This window comes from Lingula anatina, chromosome 2 (assembly GCF_051362555.1).
Source record: "Lingula anatina isolate TDL-2025a chromosome 2, LinAna3.0, whole genome shotgun sequence".
Classification (NCBI taxonomy): domain Eukaryota; kingdom Metazoa; phylum Brachiopoda; class Lingulata; order Lingulida; family Lingulidae; genus Lingula; species Lingula anatina.
In genome coordinates, this window is record NC_141768.1 from 7128690 (window position 1) to 7147445 (window position 18756).

The 18756-nt window shown below is 37.7% G+C and overlaps 1 protein-coding gene across 1 annotated transcript; it reads right to left on the reverse strand.

Annotated features, from left to right (window-relative positions):
• Positions 1-13298: 13298 nt before the first annotated feature.
• Positions 13299-15555, reverse strand: LOC106164904 (forkhead box protein G1-like). The gene has a single exon (XM_013542950.2). The coding sequence runs from the start codon at positions 15298-15300 to the stop codon at positions 14083-14085; it is 1218 nt and encodes a 405-aa protein (XP_013398404.2). The 5' UTR covers positions 15301-15555; the 3' UTR covers positions 13299-14082.
• Between the last annotated feature and the right edge of the window lie 3201 nt (positions 15556-18756).

Sequence of the window (18756 nt, forward strand, 5' to 3'; positions counted from 1 at the left end):
AGAATATGTCTAATAACTAAGGGAAGTTTAAAAAGCTTCTATTCACTAAAATTTGCAATTATCAAATTGTCTACACATGTCACTTGAAACTAAGATCAACTCTGATTAAAAAATAGATAGAGACAGTGCCACAGATTACTTTTTTTCTATGGATAGTGCAGTGTCAGTCAATCAATGAATAGTGATTTCAGACTCGATATCACTTATCATATAGCTAAAATTCATGATGGATTAGAGACTGAAATAAGCATTAGTTTTAATTGTTAATATAAAATCATGAACGCAATATGTTAATGGTTCAGCCCAGTTTCAACACATTTTTCTAATCCATTACTGTATAAAATACATAACAGTTCCTGGAGCACAATCAATCTGACATTGGTGTTAGACCAAAACACACCTTTGATGAAAAATTAAAGCAGATATTTTTTAGAGATAAGTGGAAACTTTTTTTCCGGTTCGGAAATTCCAGTTGGAGTAGATATTTCGATACCCTCAGTAATGTTGTTCCCTGTGATTCGTGTTTATATCTGCTTGGTAACCAAACACTTTTTAACATAACTCCCCGACCACACGTCGAACTTCACGCCAAGTCGTATTTAAACCAACAATCTTCGCGTGTGCAGCAAGACGTTAAAAGCCTCCTTTAACTCGCGGTGGGCTGGTTGATTTGGCAGTAAGACATCGTATATTGGCTTATCTTTAAATCGAGCGTTTTTCTAATCCTCAGATTTACTAGACATCTAGGTGAAATTCAACTCTCTTCGAATGATACACGCGAATTTGTGTCTCCCCAAACTTAAACTAAATATTTTAAGTAAAAGAGTAAATGGAGAGAAAATATAACGAGGCGTAGAGTACTTTATTCCACTTAATTCCTGATTGTAAGGGAAAGAAATGCCAAATTCTGTATACATTCCACGCCTCAGCAAGTTTCATTTGGAAAACATTCGCAAAATCGGATACGTGATCCGTGTTTCGGTTTGTGGCTGTAATGCCAAGCTGTCTGACAACAATGCGCGAGATGTTCCAGACAGGCTTCATCCAATTACAAGCTTATTTTGTCAGTTATGTGGAATGAAAACACACAAACATAGCTTTTGAAAGCCACCGTGAAAGGTGGGAAAATATTTTGACACCCATTATCAGTTCACCATAATAAAATTCAAATGGATAATAAATAAGTTGACGGAAAGTGATGAAGCAAGGACAACCACAAAGACGAGGCTCTTGTCGTCTGAACAATGGTACATATCGAGTTATCTTGAGGGGAGGAATTCTTGAACGTTGGAGCGTGTGTTTTCTTACATCAAAATTAATTAAATGACAGCAGCTATGTCCAGATTAAGGACAAAATAGAGTTGAAAATAGGAAATCATCCACAGGAATCTTTGTGTTGGTTGAACTTATTTAACGTCTCTTAATCGCTTCTTAACCAGGTGTGCACGCGCTACGGTTCCTCATAATAAACTTCACTGAAATAGGGACTGGAGTAAACACTAACGCAGTTGTTCGAAAAGGTAAAAAAAAACGAATAAGAATGAAATAGAATGTCAGACTATATAATGGGGAGCAGGACCCATATGCTGTAAGTCTACACCTACCTCATCAACGACTCAGCTTGGGAGAAAAGTTTTTTTCTCTAAAAAGTAGGATTTTTTCCAGCCTGTTGTTTAAACATTTTAGATGTTTACAAGGGCTACTGCAACATCTCACTAGCGTCTGTAACCCGTAGCGCGCGGGTGGGCTCCCCTTTACCTCTGTTTCCAAACTTTTATCTCGACTGCATTAACTTTACATTTGTTTTTCCAGTTTAACGAAAACACGATCTTTATAAGTTTAGGCTAAGTTTAGACTTAAAGAGCTCGCCCGGCTTATATCTTTCGACTCAGTTTTCTTTCCTGGGGCCGCCGAAGCATGCAATCGGTCTGATCAGAGGCCAGCCCTCAACATGAGCTTACAATAACTACAAGAGCTCCTTGTTGTAAATATTTGAGTAAATGTCGAAAAAATCTGTAAGTGTATCTCGGGACTCTGCTGGCAAGTACGTTTTAGGTTACGACCATTATACCGGGAGACATCTGCTAGGCTCCGAACCTATTACCGACTCATTATATTTGTGTTATCGCTTTTAGTTAAATCAACACAACAGATAAATATTTACGCCGCAGAGAGGCGAGTGTTTCTCGGATGTCACACTGTCGATCCCTTCTGTTACTGTAGCTGTTCAGTCAATTAAAACAATAGGTTAACAAGGAAAGTTGACCCCGAGACTTAAAACGTCACCAATAATCTGCTCGAGGATGGACAGTATCGCGTTGTATATTCCACATGCACATACATGTACACCCATGCATACGCGTTTGCTCGCTCACGGACACAAACCAACGCACACAGGTTTGTTTGCTAATAATGAAATTAGACGAGATTTGGACGTATCTGATGACGTCATGAAAATGGATGTTAGCTTTATTCCTTTCCTTTAGATAAGATAAGATAAAACAACGTATACAATCTTTCTGGATCAAAAGAACAAAAATGTCTTGTTATACATATACAGTAAAGTTACATAATTATTTGTAGGGCAAACTTATTGAGATTATTGCGAATCTCTTAATTTTAAGGGATCGAAGAATTCTGTACTTTTTTGTCATTGACAAAGATGATGCTCTTTTATTTGACAAAATTCCAACAGTATTAAATGAACAAATGCCGACGTGTGTGTGTGTGTGTGTGTGTGTGTGTGTGTGTGTGTGTGAAGAAAGAATTTTGCTGTAAAGAAGAGACTGGGGTCCCGTCAATATTTAAAAATTGCGAAAGCAAACTTAAGCTTTACGTCAACCTGTACTTTTCTACATTTTATAACTGTATATCATGTATTTGTAAATAAGTCCTTTAAAAACTTAGAACCAGTGTGCTTCTCAGAAAAAGTTTCTGTTGCGCCTTGCTCTGCTAGTCTCCTTTGACAAGACAGGCAGCAGAATATTTTTGAGGATCTTTTAACGGCAAAGTAAGGATGTTGTATCGTTTTTTATTAACGTTAAGGAGAAAAAAATGACCCCACCTTCTGAAGTTTGGCTTTGTAAGTGAAATACAAAGTATCACTTTCCCAAATAGGTGGGTTTTGTATATAATCCTTGTGAAAATATTTAGCTTGGACTGCGGCGTTGGGATTAGTAGCCTTGGGTAGAATTTGAAAATTGATGGCAATAGTTCCTTTAAACCACGGATATTTCAAACGTATTTTTGAACGCTTCCGCGAGCAATTTGTCGGTTTTCCGGTGTTGAGGAAATACTTCAAACAGTGCTACTTGCTCCGACCTCAATTCACAAACAGTTATTACTGCTACAATAAAACAAGTAAACATTTATTTCTTAAGTGCTTAGATGTATACCTGTCGGTAATTAAAAGTAACTTGAAAGTGAGGTGATTATGTTTCTCCTCCACAGCCCAAGAACAGAACCAGCAGCGGCAATTTATTGTGTCTCTGACTTCGAGGTAGGTGAAGGGTAAACAACAGGGGAAGGAAACCCAAATAAACAGACACGATCCCCCAAACAGTTCCTTTGTGAGCCACAGAGGTAGATAATATTTAGAATTTACTTTGTACATAAATCGGAAGACGTTTTGTTTCTTTTATCTATTCACGCGAATGTTTCCTATTCCACAGTCGCTGGTGTGTTGTCAAATGTTAGTGTTCATGCTCGAATACCCCATTACATTGCATAGCAATGCCAGCAGAGATGTGCCGTCTACCGCCCGACTCAACGCATTCATTGACGAGCAAGCTGGATTTAGACAACTGCAGTAGACTGTTATATTATTCAAAAATTGGGAGAGAACAGAACTATAAAAGAACGAAACAAATATGACACTTGACACTTGGTGGTTTTGTATTTGGATGTTGTAAAGTTTGTCTTCGTCCCAAACTCACTCTCTCTCTCTCTCTCTCTCTCTCTCTCTCTCTCTTCACCACACGTGTGTAAAGAAACTCATTCACAGACAGAACCTGCAATTCAAAAATTCTACAGCCATTTAAAACGTTAAATTTATTCAATGAAAATCCTTTCCCAGCCAGTTTGGTAAACTGCGAGCTAAAGATAATATTTGTAAGCCCTGTAGTGACACATTTCAAATGCTTCATTAGTTATAAAAGCACATTTTAAAAACCACATTATCTGCCACAGAAAATAACAATCTTAGAGGCATGGCAAATATTTCTGGTTAACAAAGAAACTGACAACTTATAATCCTACATGTCAACTGCAGAAAAACAGTCGTCCATAATAAGTCTCTCTATGCGATATTGTCAGGCCCATTTCGTCCATAATTAGGTCTGTATATAATTTAATTCATTTTGTAGCAAGTTCAATCAATCAGGTCTACTGAAAGTGATTTAATAAACACGCCATTTAAAAGTCTTTTCAATTAGAGAGAACCGATAAATATTTATTTTTGCTTTGTTTGTTTATGTTTTCATAATCCGCATGTATACATTTAGCATCGAACAATGAGGCACTCGGGCTGCGCGGTGGGTATCGCTATTCGTTGCTCGCTACTCTACCCCTCGGCTGAAAGGAACTTTTTTCTGTGTCTAATTGTTTGTGTGTTATTTACAAGCGTGTTTATATCAACATCCCTCCCAACAGAGCCACCAGGGTCACAAAACGCTCCCATTCAAAGTTGACTTTCACTCACTGTAGAAATCTGCATCTTTTGTCTCTCTGTTTGTATTCATAGCAATACCTTTGTTCAAAATGTGTACGTTTCAGCCATAATAACCCGTGAGAATGGTTCTCGGAGAGAGAGCGGAGTCGAGGGGTTAGAGAAACACGTTTGTTGTATGACAAAAACACAAGGTGGATCGAAGCACCTTACGCTGTACCCCCTGCTAAGAGAAAACGCATGTTGCACAAAAGAAAAAGAAAAAATATTGCCTTGTCGTTGCACCTGTTTGCTTTACACCACGACCATTTACGCTCGTGACGGTCCTCACTCGAACCACACCAGATACACCATGGCCTGAAAATATGATTCCTTTCTTCCATCTTTTTGAATATGGTTTTAATTACATTCTATCTAATTCTTTCGTTCACAATTTAACCTGAGAATTGCTATTATAATGACGCAAAAACTGGTTTTGTGTTCTACTTAAAAAGAGACCGTTGTATAAGGTTCAAAAGTTGACACTTAATATTGTTATTAAACAAGAGGAACAGCAAATATTGTCTCATTTTTCATACTCGCATCTGTTTGTGGGCCAAAGAAGCGAAAACCAAGAAGGGAACATATGTGCAGTATTGAATGAACGTCATTTGTGTTTTCATAAACCAATTCCCGGTACATGAATTGTACTAGAAACATTCCATTCGCATACAGCCCTAACGATTGTTCACACTATCCATGAAAAATCTATCTACTCGTTTTAAAATCATTCTTTTATTCCAGTTGCATGCAAGTCAAACCAAATAATAATGATACAACTGCATTCTTGTTCATTACATCTGTTACTTCAGTCGACATCCTTTCCTACAATTATGATGAATTTCCTATGCAAACCAAGCACAAAGTAATTGGACTCTTACAATGAAGTCAAAGAGAATAATGTTTGCTCGACTTATTAGATCTGCTCAAAAACAACCGATCTGTTATTTTTTCTATGAGCTATAAGTCACGATCCCTTGTTTTTTCCCTTTCATTGTTGTTGATACGCAGAAATAATGAGTGTCTCACAAAAAGGGTCAAAGATGATACTGCTAAAGGAACTCGTTTAACGATGCTGAAAAATTGCTTCTCGTGAAATCCACTGTACATAGTCGAAGCTGTCTAAGTTGCATTTTCTGTTGTCGCAACTTTCAAACAATAGATAATTAGGAATATTACATAGCAATTTCAAGAAAATGCCGACAAGAATGTCAACGGCTTGTCTTTTTTTCGGAAAATGCATTTGTCGCGATTCGACGTTGCATTTTTCTTTCACCGGTGTTTACCAACAATTAACGGGGCTGGGGTTAGGAAATGGCATGATCCGCTGGGAGTCAATTAATGCTGTCAAATTGGCGGGATAAAACATCTTGGGGGACTGCGTGTGGTAATATCCCTTGATTAGCGAATGCTCATCATTAAAGTTGTATCCGAACGTATTCAAAACACGGCGGTGGCCTGTGCATGCTTCTTGCTACATAATAACCAACTCATTAGGAATCACGGGCCTTATTTAGAGACAGCAAATTAAAGCTTTTTACTGTTTCTCGGTCTCTAGTAGCCCAACTCATCAAATAATGGCCACTTCGACAGACCTGTCTTACAAATTGCCTTGAAAGGGATATACGCACCTGCATGGCGCAGACGACTGATGTTGATGACATAATCCCTTTTTTCTGTCGTCTGCAGCGGGAATGTATTCTCTTTAACTTTGGGAAATTGACTGGATTTTCTCTCATTATAGTAATGGAGTCCGGTGTGGACTGAATAAGACTATATGTGTACTCCATTTAATTGAAGAGAAATCTGATAATTTTCAAATCCTTGTTTCTTCTCCACTTTGATCACAATGTCTGCTTCTGATTACTGTAGTGCTACACCGTTTTCATTTTTGTTTCTTTTTCTTTTGTGAAACAAATAGAAATGAAAGACTGTATTAAATTCCCCCTTCAAAGATAAAAAATATGGATCGATCAAATTTGTGACAATTACAAGTGATTTTTTAGGTTTTAACCGTCCCGGTTCTACCTCTTTTTTTCTATACAAAGATTGCGTGTCAAGTTTTGTTTATCCATACCAAAAAACAATTTATTTCACTGGGGCTGGACTAATGTATAAAATTTGTACAAAATCTTCTCCACAGATGCCGTAATTAAGTTTGAATTATAGTCCCCCGAGCTTAAGTGCTTTCCTATTTGCACAAAATTGGGGATGTTAATTATAAGGATGTTTCTCTCAGTAATCGCCTCTTCATGAAACGTTTTACTAATGGGTCGCAGATCAGGTGCAACGCTGTTTCGCACAAACAATAGACAGCTATCATTAACAGCCAGTTGCTGATATTACCGATATTCCGCCATTTCCGACAGCTATCAACGGCGGCAATTTTTAGGAGTCCGGTTCATTCACGGGGGCGGGTATAAATATTATAGCCTGTTGATTTTGTGCAGGGAGATTGTTTTTTCCGCTGAGCAACACAAAAACTTGCTGATAAAGATCACATGGAGTTGCTGTAGACGATTAACATCGAGTGTTAATATTATAGGTGAAACACTGGTCAAGTTTCGTCAACGTTATCTCGCGCTGTGACGTACTATACGCATATATGGCACATTTTCATGGAGCCATTGTCCCTCAGGTTGGAATCAAAATTTGACTATCCTGACAAACTGAAAACATTTTGGTAAATTATACAAAAGAGAAAAATGAGTATGCTGATCAACTATTGTGAAATTATTCTAATACTTCAAACTCCAAATTAAGTAAATTGTTATATAAATTCTGTCTGGAAAATTTACCAATGGCGAATTAATAATTGAAATATTAATTTATATCAAAAGCGGAAGAGAAAACCACGAATTAGTGCCATTTAGTGGATGGGCTGTTTATTTCGAAAATGTCATGGATCATGTCAAATTGGAAATATTGTTGTGAACTACTGAAAACCTGTCGATCATTATTTATGAAGAATAAGTTTGGCCTTTGTTCGGTTCATCGATTTTATCTTAACATATATTTAATAGAGAACACATGGTTTAATAAAATAACATTCAAATGTTACACATTATATTTAAAAGTGCATATCCTCACAAACTTTAAACGATCGGTCCCACACGATATAATGCCAGTTTTGCTCAATTTTACCGGAGATTTCGGTTTTGAGTTGACAACCGACTTAAAAAGTCCCTCAGGTTGAACTGTGTGTGTGTGTGTGTGTGTGTGTGTGTGTGTGTGTGTGTGTGTAGATGTATGTGTGTGTGCGAGTGTGAATGTGTGTGTGTATTCGGATTGCGAATGGTTACTTTTACTTACATGAAAATAGCAACAGCTTGTAACACTAGGAAATAAATAGGGTAATCATGAAATGGAAACCGAATTCTAATTACAAGCTTTCTACGAGTAATGAAGACGAATTATATCTCATAACACGAGCTGATGATTGCGGGCTATTGTCCTTTTTAATATTTGCCTTCTCTCTTTCGCCGTCACGAACGTGTTTTTATAATGATTGCATGTTTTCCGTCGGATAATTACTGCTTTTTACGAATCCTGTTTTCTCTGTTACAGTATTGTATGGATTTTATGGATTTCTTGGATTTGGTGTACCGTTTTTCCCTTTTTACCTTGAAAGGGGGTGGGGTACAAGGACCCGCGACTTGGGTCCATCAGGGAACAAATGTAACAACTTTAAGAGATTTTCACACGCTCTCTTGCCGTTAGGACAGTAACGGGTTGTTATTCTTACTTTTGTGTTCTAAACAACGAGAACCGCCTTATTCTTTGCATAAGCTACTTAATCTTGTGTTGTGGTTCTGTATCGTATTTTATTTGCTTAAATTTCTGTTAAGCGTTTCGTAATATTTTGCTTCTCGTATCCATTACGCTGTTCTTTGCATGATATTGTCGAGGTTCATGCTTTGGACAGAGTTAGTAAACACAGGTGAATGATAAAATTCAATTTAGAATACAAATAGCCCTCACTGGGGTGGGTCTTAAAGTAAACAATGTACACAATAATTTTATGGCCCATCGTAAGTGTAATCGGGCGTTAAGGGAAGGTTTTCATGTGCCAAAACGGTGCAACAATACGGGGTGAATAAGGCATGACATCGGGAGCAGCACACACAGCTGCTTGGTTGGTTAAAGTTTCTATATCTTAAATGAAGTCCGTTGATATTGAATCTAGTATTTTTTCTAAACTCGACCCAATGACATTTTAATCGACACCTGTGTCACTGACAATCAACTTGACTAGTGTTTTGAGTCCGGTTGTCGTCTAGTTTCCCCCGCAGATTTACTGCTGCTCGATGTCATATAATCTGGCATAAGCGTAACATAGCTAGACTTGTTGCTTGGCAACCATCTGCCGAGGGTGCTGTGACGTAATTTCTAGACACTTTTTTTTTTTGCAGTACGTAGATGGATGCATCTTATAATTATTACGGATGTAATAGGCGGTATCAATTTTTCAGAGAAATTCCACTAAGCTCTGTCTGTGAAAGATGAAAGATAAGATTTTAAATCCAATGATAAGTGGTTATATGGTAGTGGCCAAGCACAAAATATCATTTGCCATACCTGTGAGGACATTGACGCTGTAATTCACTACATTATAAGACATATTTTAATCGAAGCACAAAGATCTGTCAACTGTTAATTTGCAATACTAACATTAGGTCCGTCCTCAGAATGAAACTTGTCCAAATTATTGTCTGGTTGTCAATTTTAAGACATATATATATATATATGCGCGTTGTTTATCATCATGCTGTCATTGCATTAAGGAGTCTAATTCATTATTATGTTGGATGCCAATAGTTCGGCATACGCGTACACCGTACAATTTGTGCTGTCAAGAAAAACGGTTAAGTGGGAGTGATTCGAATACAAACTCAAATAGTATCAAATCGCGATTTGTACCTTCCTAAAATGAATTCATTAAAATTTCAACTGGTTCAAGATATTCGGACAAAGAGAAAAAATAAAATCAATTATTTAATGGTAGAAAAACTATAACAATGCTGATGAAAACATCATTATTTTTTATACGTTTTTGAGTTTGAGGTGAAGAAGTTCGGACCATTAACTGGACACCTTCCCGACCAGTATTGGTAATGGTAAAATAGTTAAAGAAGTAGGGAATCATTGTGTGCATTTTGTTAATGTCCATTAAATTGCTCTAGTCGAATAATGGCTAGTTCATTATCATATTATGGATGTAATGGGACAATTAATGACTCTTCTCTGGTGATTAACAGTCCGTGAAATGGTAGCCTCACGCCTCCAGGCTTTTAATGTTGGAGCGAATTACTTGTCTGTCATATTTATTTACGATATTTTGTTGAGATAGTTAGGTGAAATAAAATTATGCTTGCGTTTAATTTTTGTGATTTTCAAATCCTGCAATGTCATTCGCTACGCAGATAACTATGTTATTAAAAAGACATCAGTTTAAGAAAATTCAATTCAATTTTATATGTATCAAAAAAAAAAAAAAAAAAAAACATTTTAACTAAAATTACAAACCTGTGCATTTGTATGTGTATATCAGGTTTATTTCATTTTTAGATATCTGTTGTTGGCATCGGAAAGAAATGAGGCCCTGTATGAAGAAAACACGTAGTTCGGATGACATGTGAATTTATGGAAGCACGACAACCCTTCAGCTGTGGTAGAGTCGTGTGGGCGCTACTTGAATATCTACATCTGTAATTTGAAAAGAACACAAGATACTACTATTAAAGTGAAAGACATGTTTACGTTGAAACAATGGAAATTAATCCACGTTTGTTTCGGGCGGGTGTCCGCAACCGCGATAAGACCCCATTCACCTGCTACCTAAAGACGCATGTCTCACGGGCACCTGTTGGCAACTGAACAAAACCTATATATCAGAGGAAAATATCGCGGCACGGTCGCATTACGCGTGTCAGTTTAATATTCCAATTTACAAATTGCTCGTATTATGTTCATAATCACTCGATGTCGACACGCTATTTGTCACCGCGTCCACGTGCATCTCGTCGTTGATTAAAAGCTACCGTGACGGCTCGGTCTTAATGATGGAGTGGAAGAGTGAGAGGGACCGTGTTCCCTGTGCCTGGCCACGTGCCTCTGGCATTATCTACCTATTGCGGTCACGTCATACCGACTTAAATAAGCATTCACTTACAAACTTTCACAGGGTTACAGTATTCCGGGTTTTGTCCATTGGCAACAGTGTTTTATGTTGCGCCAAGCATTGGGTTACTCACCCGCGACTCAAATATACCCATCAAATTGAAATATTAGGACCTTAGCTGACATCGGGTGACCTCGGATGTCATCGGGTCGCTGGACTGACAGCAAAGATTCCACTTGGTGAGGCACCTCGGGAGCTTGGCGTGTGAACCATGAAAATATAGCATCAATTATAAATAAAAGGTATGAAGCTCACCGGTAATTGAAATAAAGGCCAGCACGGTTGGTTTGCTTCACATTGGCCTGCAGTACTCACGCCATGGCCTCGACGTCCAGCTGCCCCTACATGCTACGTGTAGCATTATTAAGAGAATTTGACAGACATCAATTTTACAACTTTAACTGAAATTTTTGACTCAATTCTTTTTTCCATTATGCTAAGGAAATGACTATGGAAAGCAATAACTGTTCCATTCTGAAAGGAAAAATAATAACACGTAGGCATTACTTCATCAGCCCTTTGTTTTTTCCAACAATGGAGCCTAAGCAGTTTTTTTCAACACTCTTAGTGTGACAGTTGAATGAACAGGTTTTTATTCTGTTTTCTCTTGAAAATCCCTTTTTCAAAACTTTCAGCTAAAATATCATAATATGTTAAATGCAGACTAGAGACAGATTATTATTTTGGGCAGAATATTTACGTTCTAGATGTTGATGAAATGATTGCGTGACTTGATGTGGTATTTTCCAAGACAGAAAAAGATCAGCAGTCTATTTGCGTCTGTAGTACTTTGAGGTGCAGTAATACCAAGGTCAAAGCAAAGCTATTGTGTAGAGGAGTCATTGAAACGTTTTTATATATAATAACTTTGTGTGCCATGCCATAAATTATTTGCTCCAAATATACCGCACTGTAAGCCCGAAATGACGAAAAACTCCGGCAGATGAGAAAATTAATATCAGAATTGCGCGGAAATTGGGGGAAAATAAGTCCAAGAGAAATTGCTGTTTGATGATGATTACTTTGTCAACAGAATGATGTTCCCTCGCTCAATTAAGCTTTAGATAGGAAGAGAAAAATTATTAATAATCAACCTACCCAGTTTTATGTATACAACTTTGGAAATAGCCCTGGAATAGCGAGATCAAAAGAGCTGAGACTAACAAAAACTACACTATTAACTCCTGGGCTTTTGTTATTAAAGTCGGAATGGCCTGTTTGACTGAATATCATTCCCGTTCAATTTAGTTACTGGTTCAACAGTTTCATCAACTGAATGTTTTCATATAAAATATTTATAATTGCGACATGCAAAATTTTATTCATAATATCAGAGATTTAAAAGTGTCAAACGAAAGGATTTGTATCAGTTCTTTGAATTTTCTCTCTCAAAATGCAAAAATAGATAATTAATAAGAATCTAAAAATATAGCATTACAGAAATAGAAATATTAGCCGTGTTGTAACGATAAAGTAACCATTTTGATTTAACCTCTCTTTTTACAGGAAACACACAGAGACAAAGGGTTGACACATTTTAGAAAAGTTTACAGAATACTCGTGCGTCAATGGAGTGGAAAACACTGATTTATCCGAACAAGAAGAGAATATTTAGCAGTAGTTGGAAGAAAATTCATTATGGTATTTTTACTAATTTTTGAAAAAAATATTATCCTTTTTTTCCAAATCCAAAACAAGAGTTGCTTCTTAATGGCACTTTAAAAGTTTTGCGTTCGGTGCACTACCTAAGGTAATAATGCCGAGTGTTTCACTGCACGAGGTGAATAGAAAGTGTGAACCGCAATCTGCTTAAGAGAACTTTGGGATTTAACCTCACAAAACAGCCCCGCGGTGAACAACGCGTTCTTATACTAAGTTTCCACTGTAAGTCTCACAGTAAAGTCACCGAGTTAAAGAAATATTAAATGAAGGAGGTGAAGGATTATTTTTGTTTAGGCGACTTCTTCCATACCCCGCTCCATGACCAATTATAAATCGGTCGCAAACAGAAGACTCTGCTTCGCCTTTTCGTGGGAAATGGTACTTTTGAGGATTAAGCGTTTCGTCATTATAGTAAGCACTTTTGTAATTAACAAATTGGCAAAGAATTTAAGGTACAACTTATTTGGGGTTTTGTGGGAAATCGTGCTTGTGAGATTAAATGACACTTATTCGTGGATGTTTTAAACACTTAATAATGCCGGACTGAGCTAAGTCTCTACTGAGAAAATACTTGAAGTAGATTCGGCATGGAAACTGCAAATGCCAAGAGAATATTTTATGCACACCGAGTAAGCATTAGATATTTAAGTAGAGCAGATATAACCTGGAGATCGCGTTTTTCTCAAAATGTATTGAGATAGATATACATTTTCTTAGACGACAACAAAGAAAACTCAAAATATTCAGATATTATTTTAAAATTGTATATTTTTCATTCGCCATAATATTTACCATGAAATCAAGATTAGACATCATTCAAACAACAACAAAGGGTGACCATTGAACACTTCAATATTAGCGTTATTAAGTCTAAATATGATATAATTCACATTTCACATGAAACCACTCTATAAATACTGGTTGTTGTCATGGTAATTCTCTGGGGTGAACGTAGTATTTTAATATAAAATACAAAAAAAAGTGAAACACAAATATATATGTATATTTTGTCATGTTAACGCTCTCACCGAATCGGCGTTTACAACGAATTAAAAAAAAGGCATGACTTAAAGTCTACATATCAAGTGAAAACAGATTTGGCTGTGAAAATTGCGATAATATTCTTTGGTACTTATTTCTCTAGGGTCAGAGACAAATCTGCCCTAGCGTCATTGCCACTGAATGAGACACTAAGAATTCGTCTCTGTTTACAACAAAAAGGCCAGCGTGTATTTACAAATAAAAAAAGAAAAAAAAAAAATACAATAATAACGAACCTAATAAATCATTATAGTAACAATGGATTTTATGAGCTTGGATGTGACATGCAAAAATATACACGTGCATAAATAGAAGATGACAATGATGAAAATATTATACAAATAAGCGTAATAATTAAATAACTTTCAAAAATGAAAATCACTGCACATGTAGTGAGCATCGGAATAGAATAATCATTTTTGTATGAAAAATGGTGATAAATTTACGTTATGCACAGTAAAAGTCTTCACAGAAGTCTTTGTCATGCAGAGTATTAAGGTTGCCTTACGACTATAGGACTGTCTGACGTTGTTCCTAGGCCGGTCGCGGGGAAACCGAAGGCTGCGGACGCTGCGAAGGACGGGTGCTGAGATAAGGCCAGGCGTGAGTACACGTCCAGTCCTGCGGCAGCAGCTGCCGCGTGCGCTTGAGCCAAGTGCGGAAAGAGATAGCCAGCCTGAGATGTCAAGGTAGCCGGGTTCAGTGGAGACGGGCTTGATAAACTAAGCCCGTTTCTTAGAGTTTGTGGCATAGCACTTCCCCCGTGAGTTGGGGCGGTGTCACTTGATAACAGTCTGTCTACGGAGAAATTGTTTGGCACCGGAGGACGAGTCGGGATCGCTGGCGGTGATGCCAATAAGCTGCCGTACGGATATCCAGCCATGGCTGCGCTATACCGGAGAGCTGTTTGTTGTGATAAAGATAGCATCGGCGAGATGGGCCAGCCGAACATGGGAGAGGACTTGTCTGACATTGTTGGGTACGGGTAACCCGGAGGCAAAAGACGTGGAATGCCCGTCCTTTTCAGAGCTGCGAGTCGACTGCGAGACGCAGCCGTGGAACGGCGTCGCAGTTTTCCTGTCGTCCCACCGATGAAGACGTCGTCGCATGATGGGTCCAACATCCAGTAGTTACCTTTACCTGGGTCGTCGTAATGGCGAGGGACTTTCACAAAGCATTTGTTTAAGCTTAAGTTATGACGAATAGAGTTCTGCCAGCCTTGCTTGTTTTCTCTATAGTACGGAAAATTTGTCATGATGAACTCATAGATTCCATTTAAAGTTAGTCTCTTTTCTGGACTGCTTCGAATCGCCATCATTATCAGAGCGTTGTAACTAAAAGGCGGCTTTTCATATTTCTTCCCCCCTTCTTTCTCGTCTTTTGTGTCAGCATCTTTTGACTCGGTGTCTTTATCTTTCAAGTTGTCCCCCATCCCTTCATCTGCGACATTTTCCTTGTCGTCAACGTCGGAGTGGAATGTTTTTATTGTCTCTTCACTTTCGCCTGCTGCTTCACAGCTCTCCACGTCTACATCGCCATCATCCTCATTTACAACCTGCTCGCCGGGTACATTTTCTGGAGACGCCGGCATGGACGGCACTTGCTGAGGTTGTTCTTTCTCTTCATTTTCTTTCAGCGTGTCCCCTAACATACTGCTGATACTGAAGGAGCTGTGGAGCTTTGTGCCACTGCTAACTTTCGTCTCCATCATGATTAAATGTTCAACAGTCTTCAGTCTGCTTCAAGATGGAATGGATAGTGTCGGATCAGAGAAAAAAAAAGACGCCACGACGTCAAAACTTGAGCCTGTTACACCAGTGTTGTGGCAATCATCGACCTCATGGAAGTGTGGATATCGTCGAAAGTTGATTCCTGCTTATGTCTTCTCTCTGTGTGCAAGCACGTCAGTGTGAAGTTTTCAAACACACTTCCACAGGTTTATATCTACCTCACAGTATGTTGTTGTTGTTCGTGGTACATCCAATCACAGCTAGTATGACTCCGCCCCCTGCTTTAAACACGTTCAAACAATTCAACCAATAGTGTATAGGCAGCATTCAGCGGAACAATATCCGATTGGTCGATCACGCCCTTGATACGATAACAAACGCCAGGCTTTTCAAAACCGGCTGACATTTAGAATAAATTGTTTATGTTTGACAGACTAACAAATTGCTACAGTGTCGTTTGCGTTATTGTAACCATTCGCCGTTACAGCACCCGAGGTAATGGCTATTTAAAATTTATGAACAAGCAATAAACTTAGGGTTCATCCACGTAAACGGAACTTTCCGGCTTTGATTCAGAAATTCGACGGAGCGTTTCAAAAAGCGAGTCAATCTATTAGGGAGATGATTTATGTTTCATCAAAGACGGAAGAAAAATAGCAAGGGGAAATTAACCAGGTACCGTGCCTTAACAACAAATAAACACACCTCGCGCGCGCGCGCTAATGACTTTTCTTAATTGGGTATTGCCTGCAAACTAGATACATATCGTTAATAATAGTTCCCTTAGGTATTAGAAATACATAATAATTTGGCATCTCCTCCCCCTTACATGAGATAAGGAAAACACCATATCGTGCAGCTGGAGATTTAGAGAAAAGCATCTGCTTCGTACAAGTCAGCGTAGTTTTGACGTGTTTTTCTTTGTACACTTTACATTTTTACAGACGCGCGTGATGACGGGTGCAGATGATGACATACCGCATGATCACATAAAAAGCATTGACGTTTGTTTTAAGACATTTTCTCAACTCACGCAGTAGGTCCATTTTGTTTGGGGATATTTTTCCGTTTCTAAAGTCATTTCACGAAAAAAAAACTCAATCGCAAATATAATAATACTTTTATATTTGATATAAAAGTGTTATTATTATTAGTATTATTATTTATTTCCTTTTTTATAATGTTTTTTTTTTAAATTATAGAGCTGAAGTATGAGTGGAACATTGCTTTTATGTCGCTCTAAAATGAAGCCAATAAGTTTTTAAAATAAAAGTTACAACAACAAAAATCATTGCCTTTTCATAGTGCTTTAACTCTATGTGCGGATAATAAACCTTGATTTTACTTTAAATCAAAGCGGGTATGTTAATTAGATGTAAGCTTCCAGAGGTTTTGGCATCAAAGGGGACGTGGAAAACGACTGAGCATCTTGTAACATATATTTATATTCATACAAATCAGTTATCAGAAGACACAAACGTTCCACAGACATATCCGATAATGCTAAGAGTTATCGTTGAGGCGCATTGGTTGAATCAAGGATAAGCTGGATTAGAGTAATACCTCAAAATAATCTCCTGCTTTATCATCCATTATATATGATACAATTTTATGTGTGTGGCATCATCGAAATTACCCGGCTATTTTAGCAATCTGAAGGAGGTCCCTAAGCCTGATCGTCGCACGCTGACACCCCAGGTGAAGAAGTCGATGTAACAGATTCTGATAAACATGAGCCATTAGATAGAATTAACGTAAATTGCGCGTATATACATATAAACACAAAGCTGGAGTCGTTTCTCCGCCGCTTGGATATGATTTCATAATAAACTCGCCAGTTACTCGTCAGCTGTTTCCTCCCCAATGTTGATACGAACACTGTGTTTGGCCAACTGTTCGTCAGGGCTTGCGTCATTATCATACATTGTATAGTCCATTTGCTAAAAGGCTCCGGCACACGAGTTTCTGACCTCTTGAGCGACTTTCTGATGATTCTGTGCCAATTTATGATAAAACTTAACTCGTTCACTTTGGACTGGTGTGTACGATTGCAGTAAACCATATCACAGTTTCGTTTTCGAAAGTTAAATGTACAGCTGTGGACAATGCCCGTAAAAATGAAAATGTCTCTGTATTTCCTGACATACCTCCCTCAGTGACGGCTCTCATATATGCACAATAAAACTACAACCCTTACCAATTTAAAAAGAATTATATGGAAACTAGATTTACTTGTTTTCTCTCCCCAAATATGTGTTTTCCCTGTCCTTCGCAGCACGGTCGACGTTGTGTTTCTGTAAGTGGATATTTTAATGGAAAGACGCCCCGTCGGTAGAGATTTGTTCAAACTGTCACGTTGAGTTCTTTTCATTTTTAACCGGCGACGAAACGGCGTTTTTCGGGTGGCCTGACCCCCATGCATGAATAACAGTTTCAAGCATCCAACATAATCCCTTAATCTAACGAACTGGAGGAGACAGAAATTAACGCACACGTTTTCATATTTAGAGATCGATAGACTGGTCTGAGAACCACCATATCAAACAATTTCCCGATTGCACCCCTTTTTTTCCTCGTGCACATGCATCAGATCTTTTAGAAGATTAGGCAAATAAATTGACAGTTTTGTTCTACAAATAAGTGACTTTCCTTTTATTGGTTTAAACAAAGTGATTTTTCTAAATGCATATCTAGGAACAATGTATTTATGTAAAAATTCAATATTCACTTCATTATAATCAGCTTTTTTAATAATTCTAGTTTTAACTAATTTAAAAATACATTATGGCAAAAAGTTGTGTTGCAATATTTCATTAATTTCAGATTGGAAATTTTGATATTTGCTAGTGTTGATGACGGTCGGGTTCCTTATCCAGTGGCTAATTTTTTAAAAATTAATGTTACTAGAAGCATTTTAACTGGCGTTATGTACACACGACGAGTAAATACACCAACAAAATGAAAATTGAATTAAACGTCCATTAACCCATACTTAGACGTAACAAAGGTACATATGCAGAACCTGTGACGACCTAAACTACTGATTGAAATAGGAAATAGAATGCTAAAATTAAGCAAAACAAAAATGAAGAGGGAAAGAAAGGAATTCACGAAAAAGGTAAGAAAAACGCAGAGAATTTAGTAACACATACACACACTATCAGACATAAAATAACAGAAATTATGTCAACGCATACATTATCTATAAAAATATACACTCATCATTGTCATAGTCACAAGATTCTTCCGGAATGGCAACTGCACCAAATGTATTTATTCAATCATGATAAGAAAAAGATGAGCTTAATATATAAAAAAAATGCTTCACGGGACCGTGCTGAGAGAGAGAGAGAGAGAAAAGTAAAGGTTCAGACTAGAGTTCCCGACTTTCAGATAAAAAGGAATGAAATAAAAAGAACAATGAATATGCCGCAGAG

Excerpts from the sequence above, each read along its gene's own strand:
- LOC106164904 (XM_013542950.2), bottom strand. The coding sequence starts at position 15,300 with ATGATGGAGACGAAAGTTAGCAGTGGCACAAAGCTCCACAGCTCCTTC.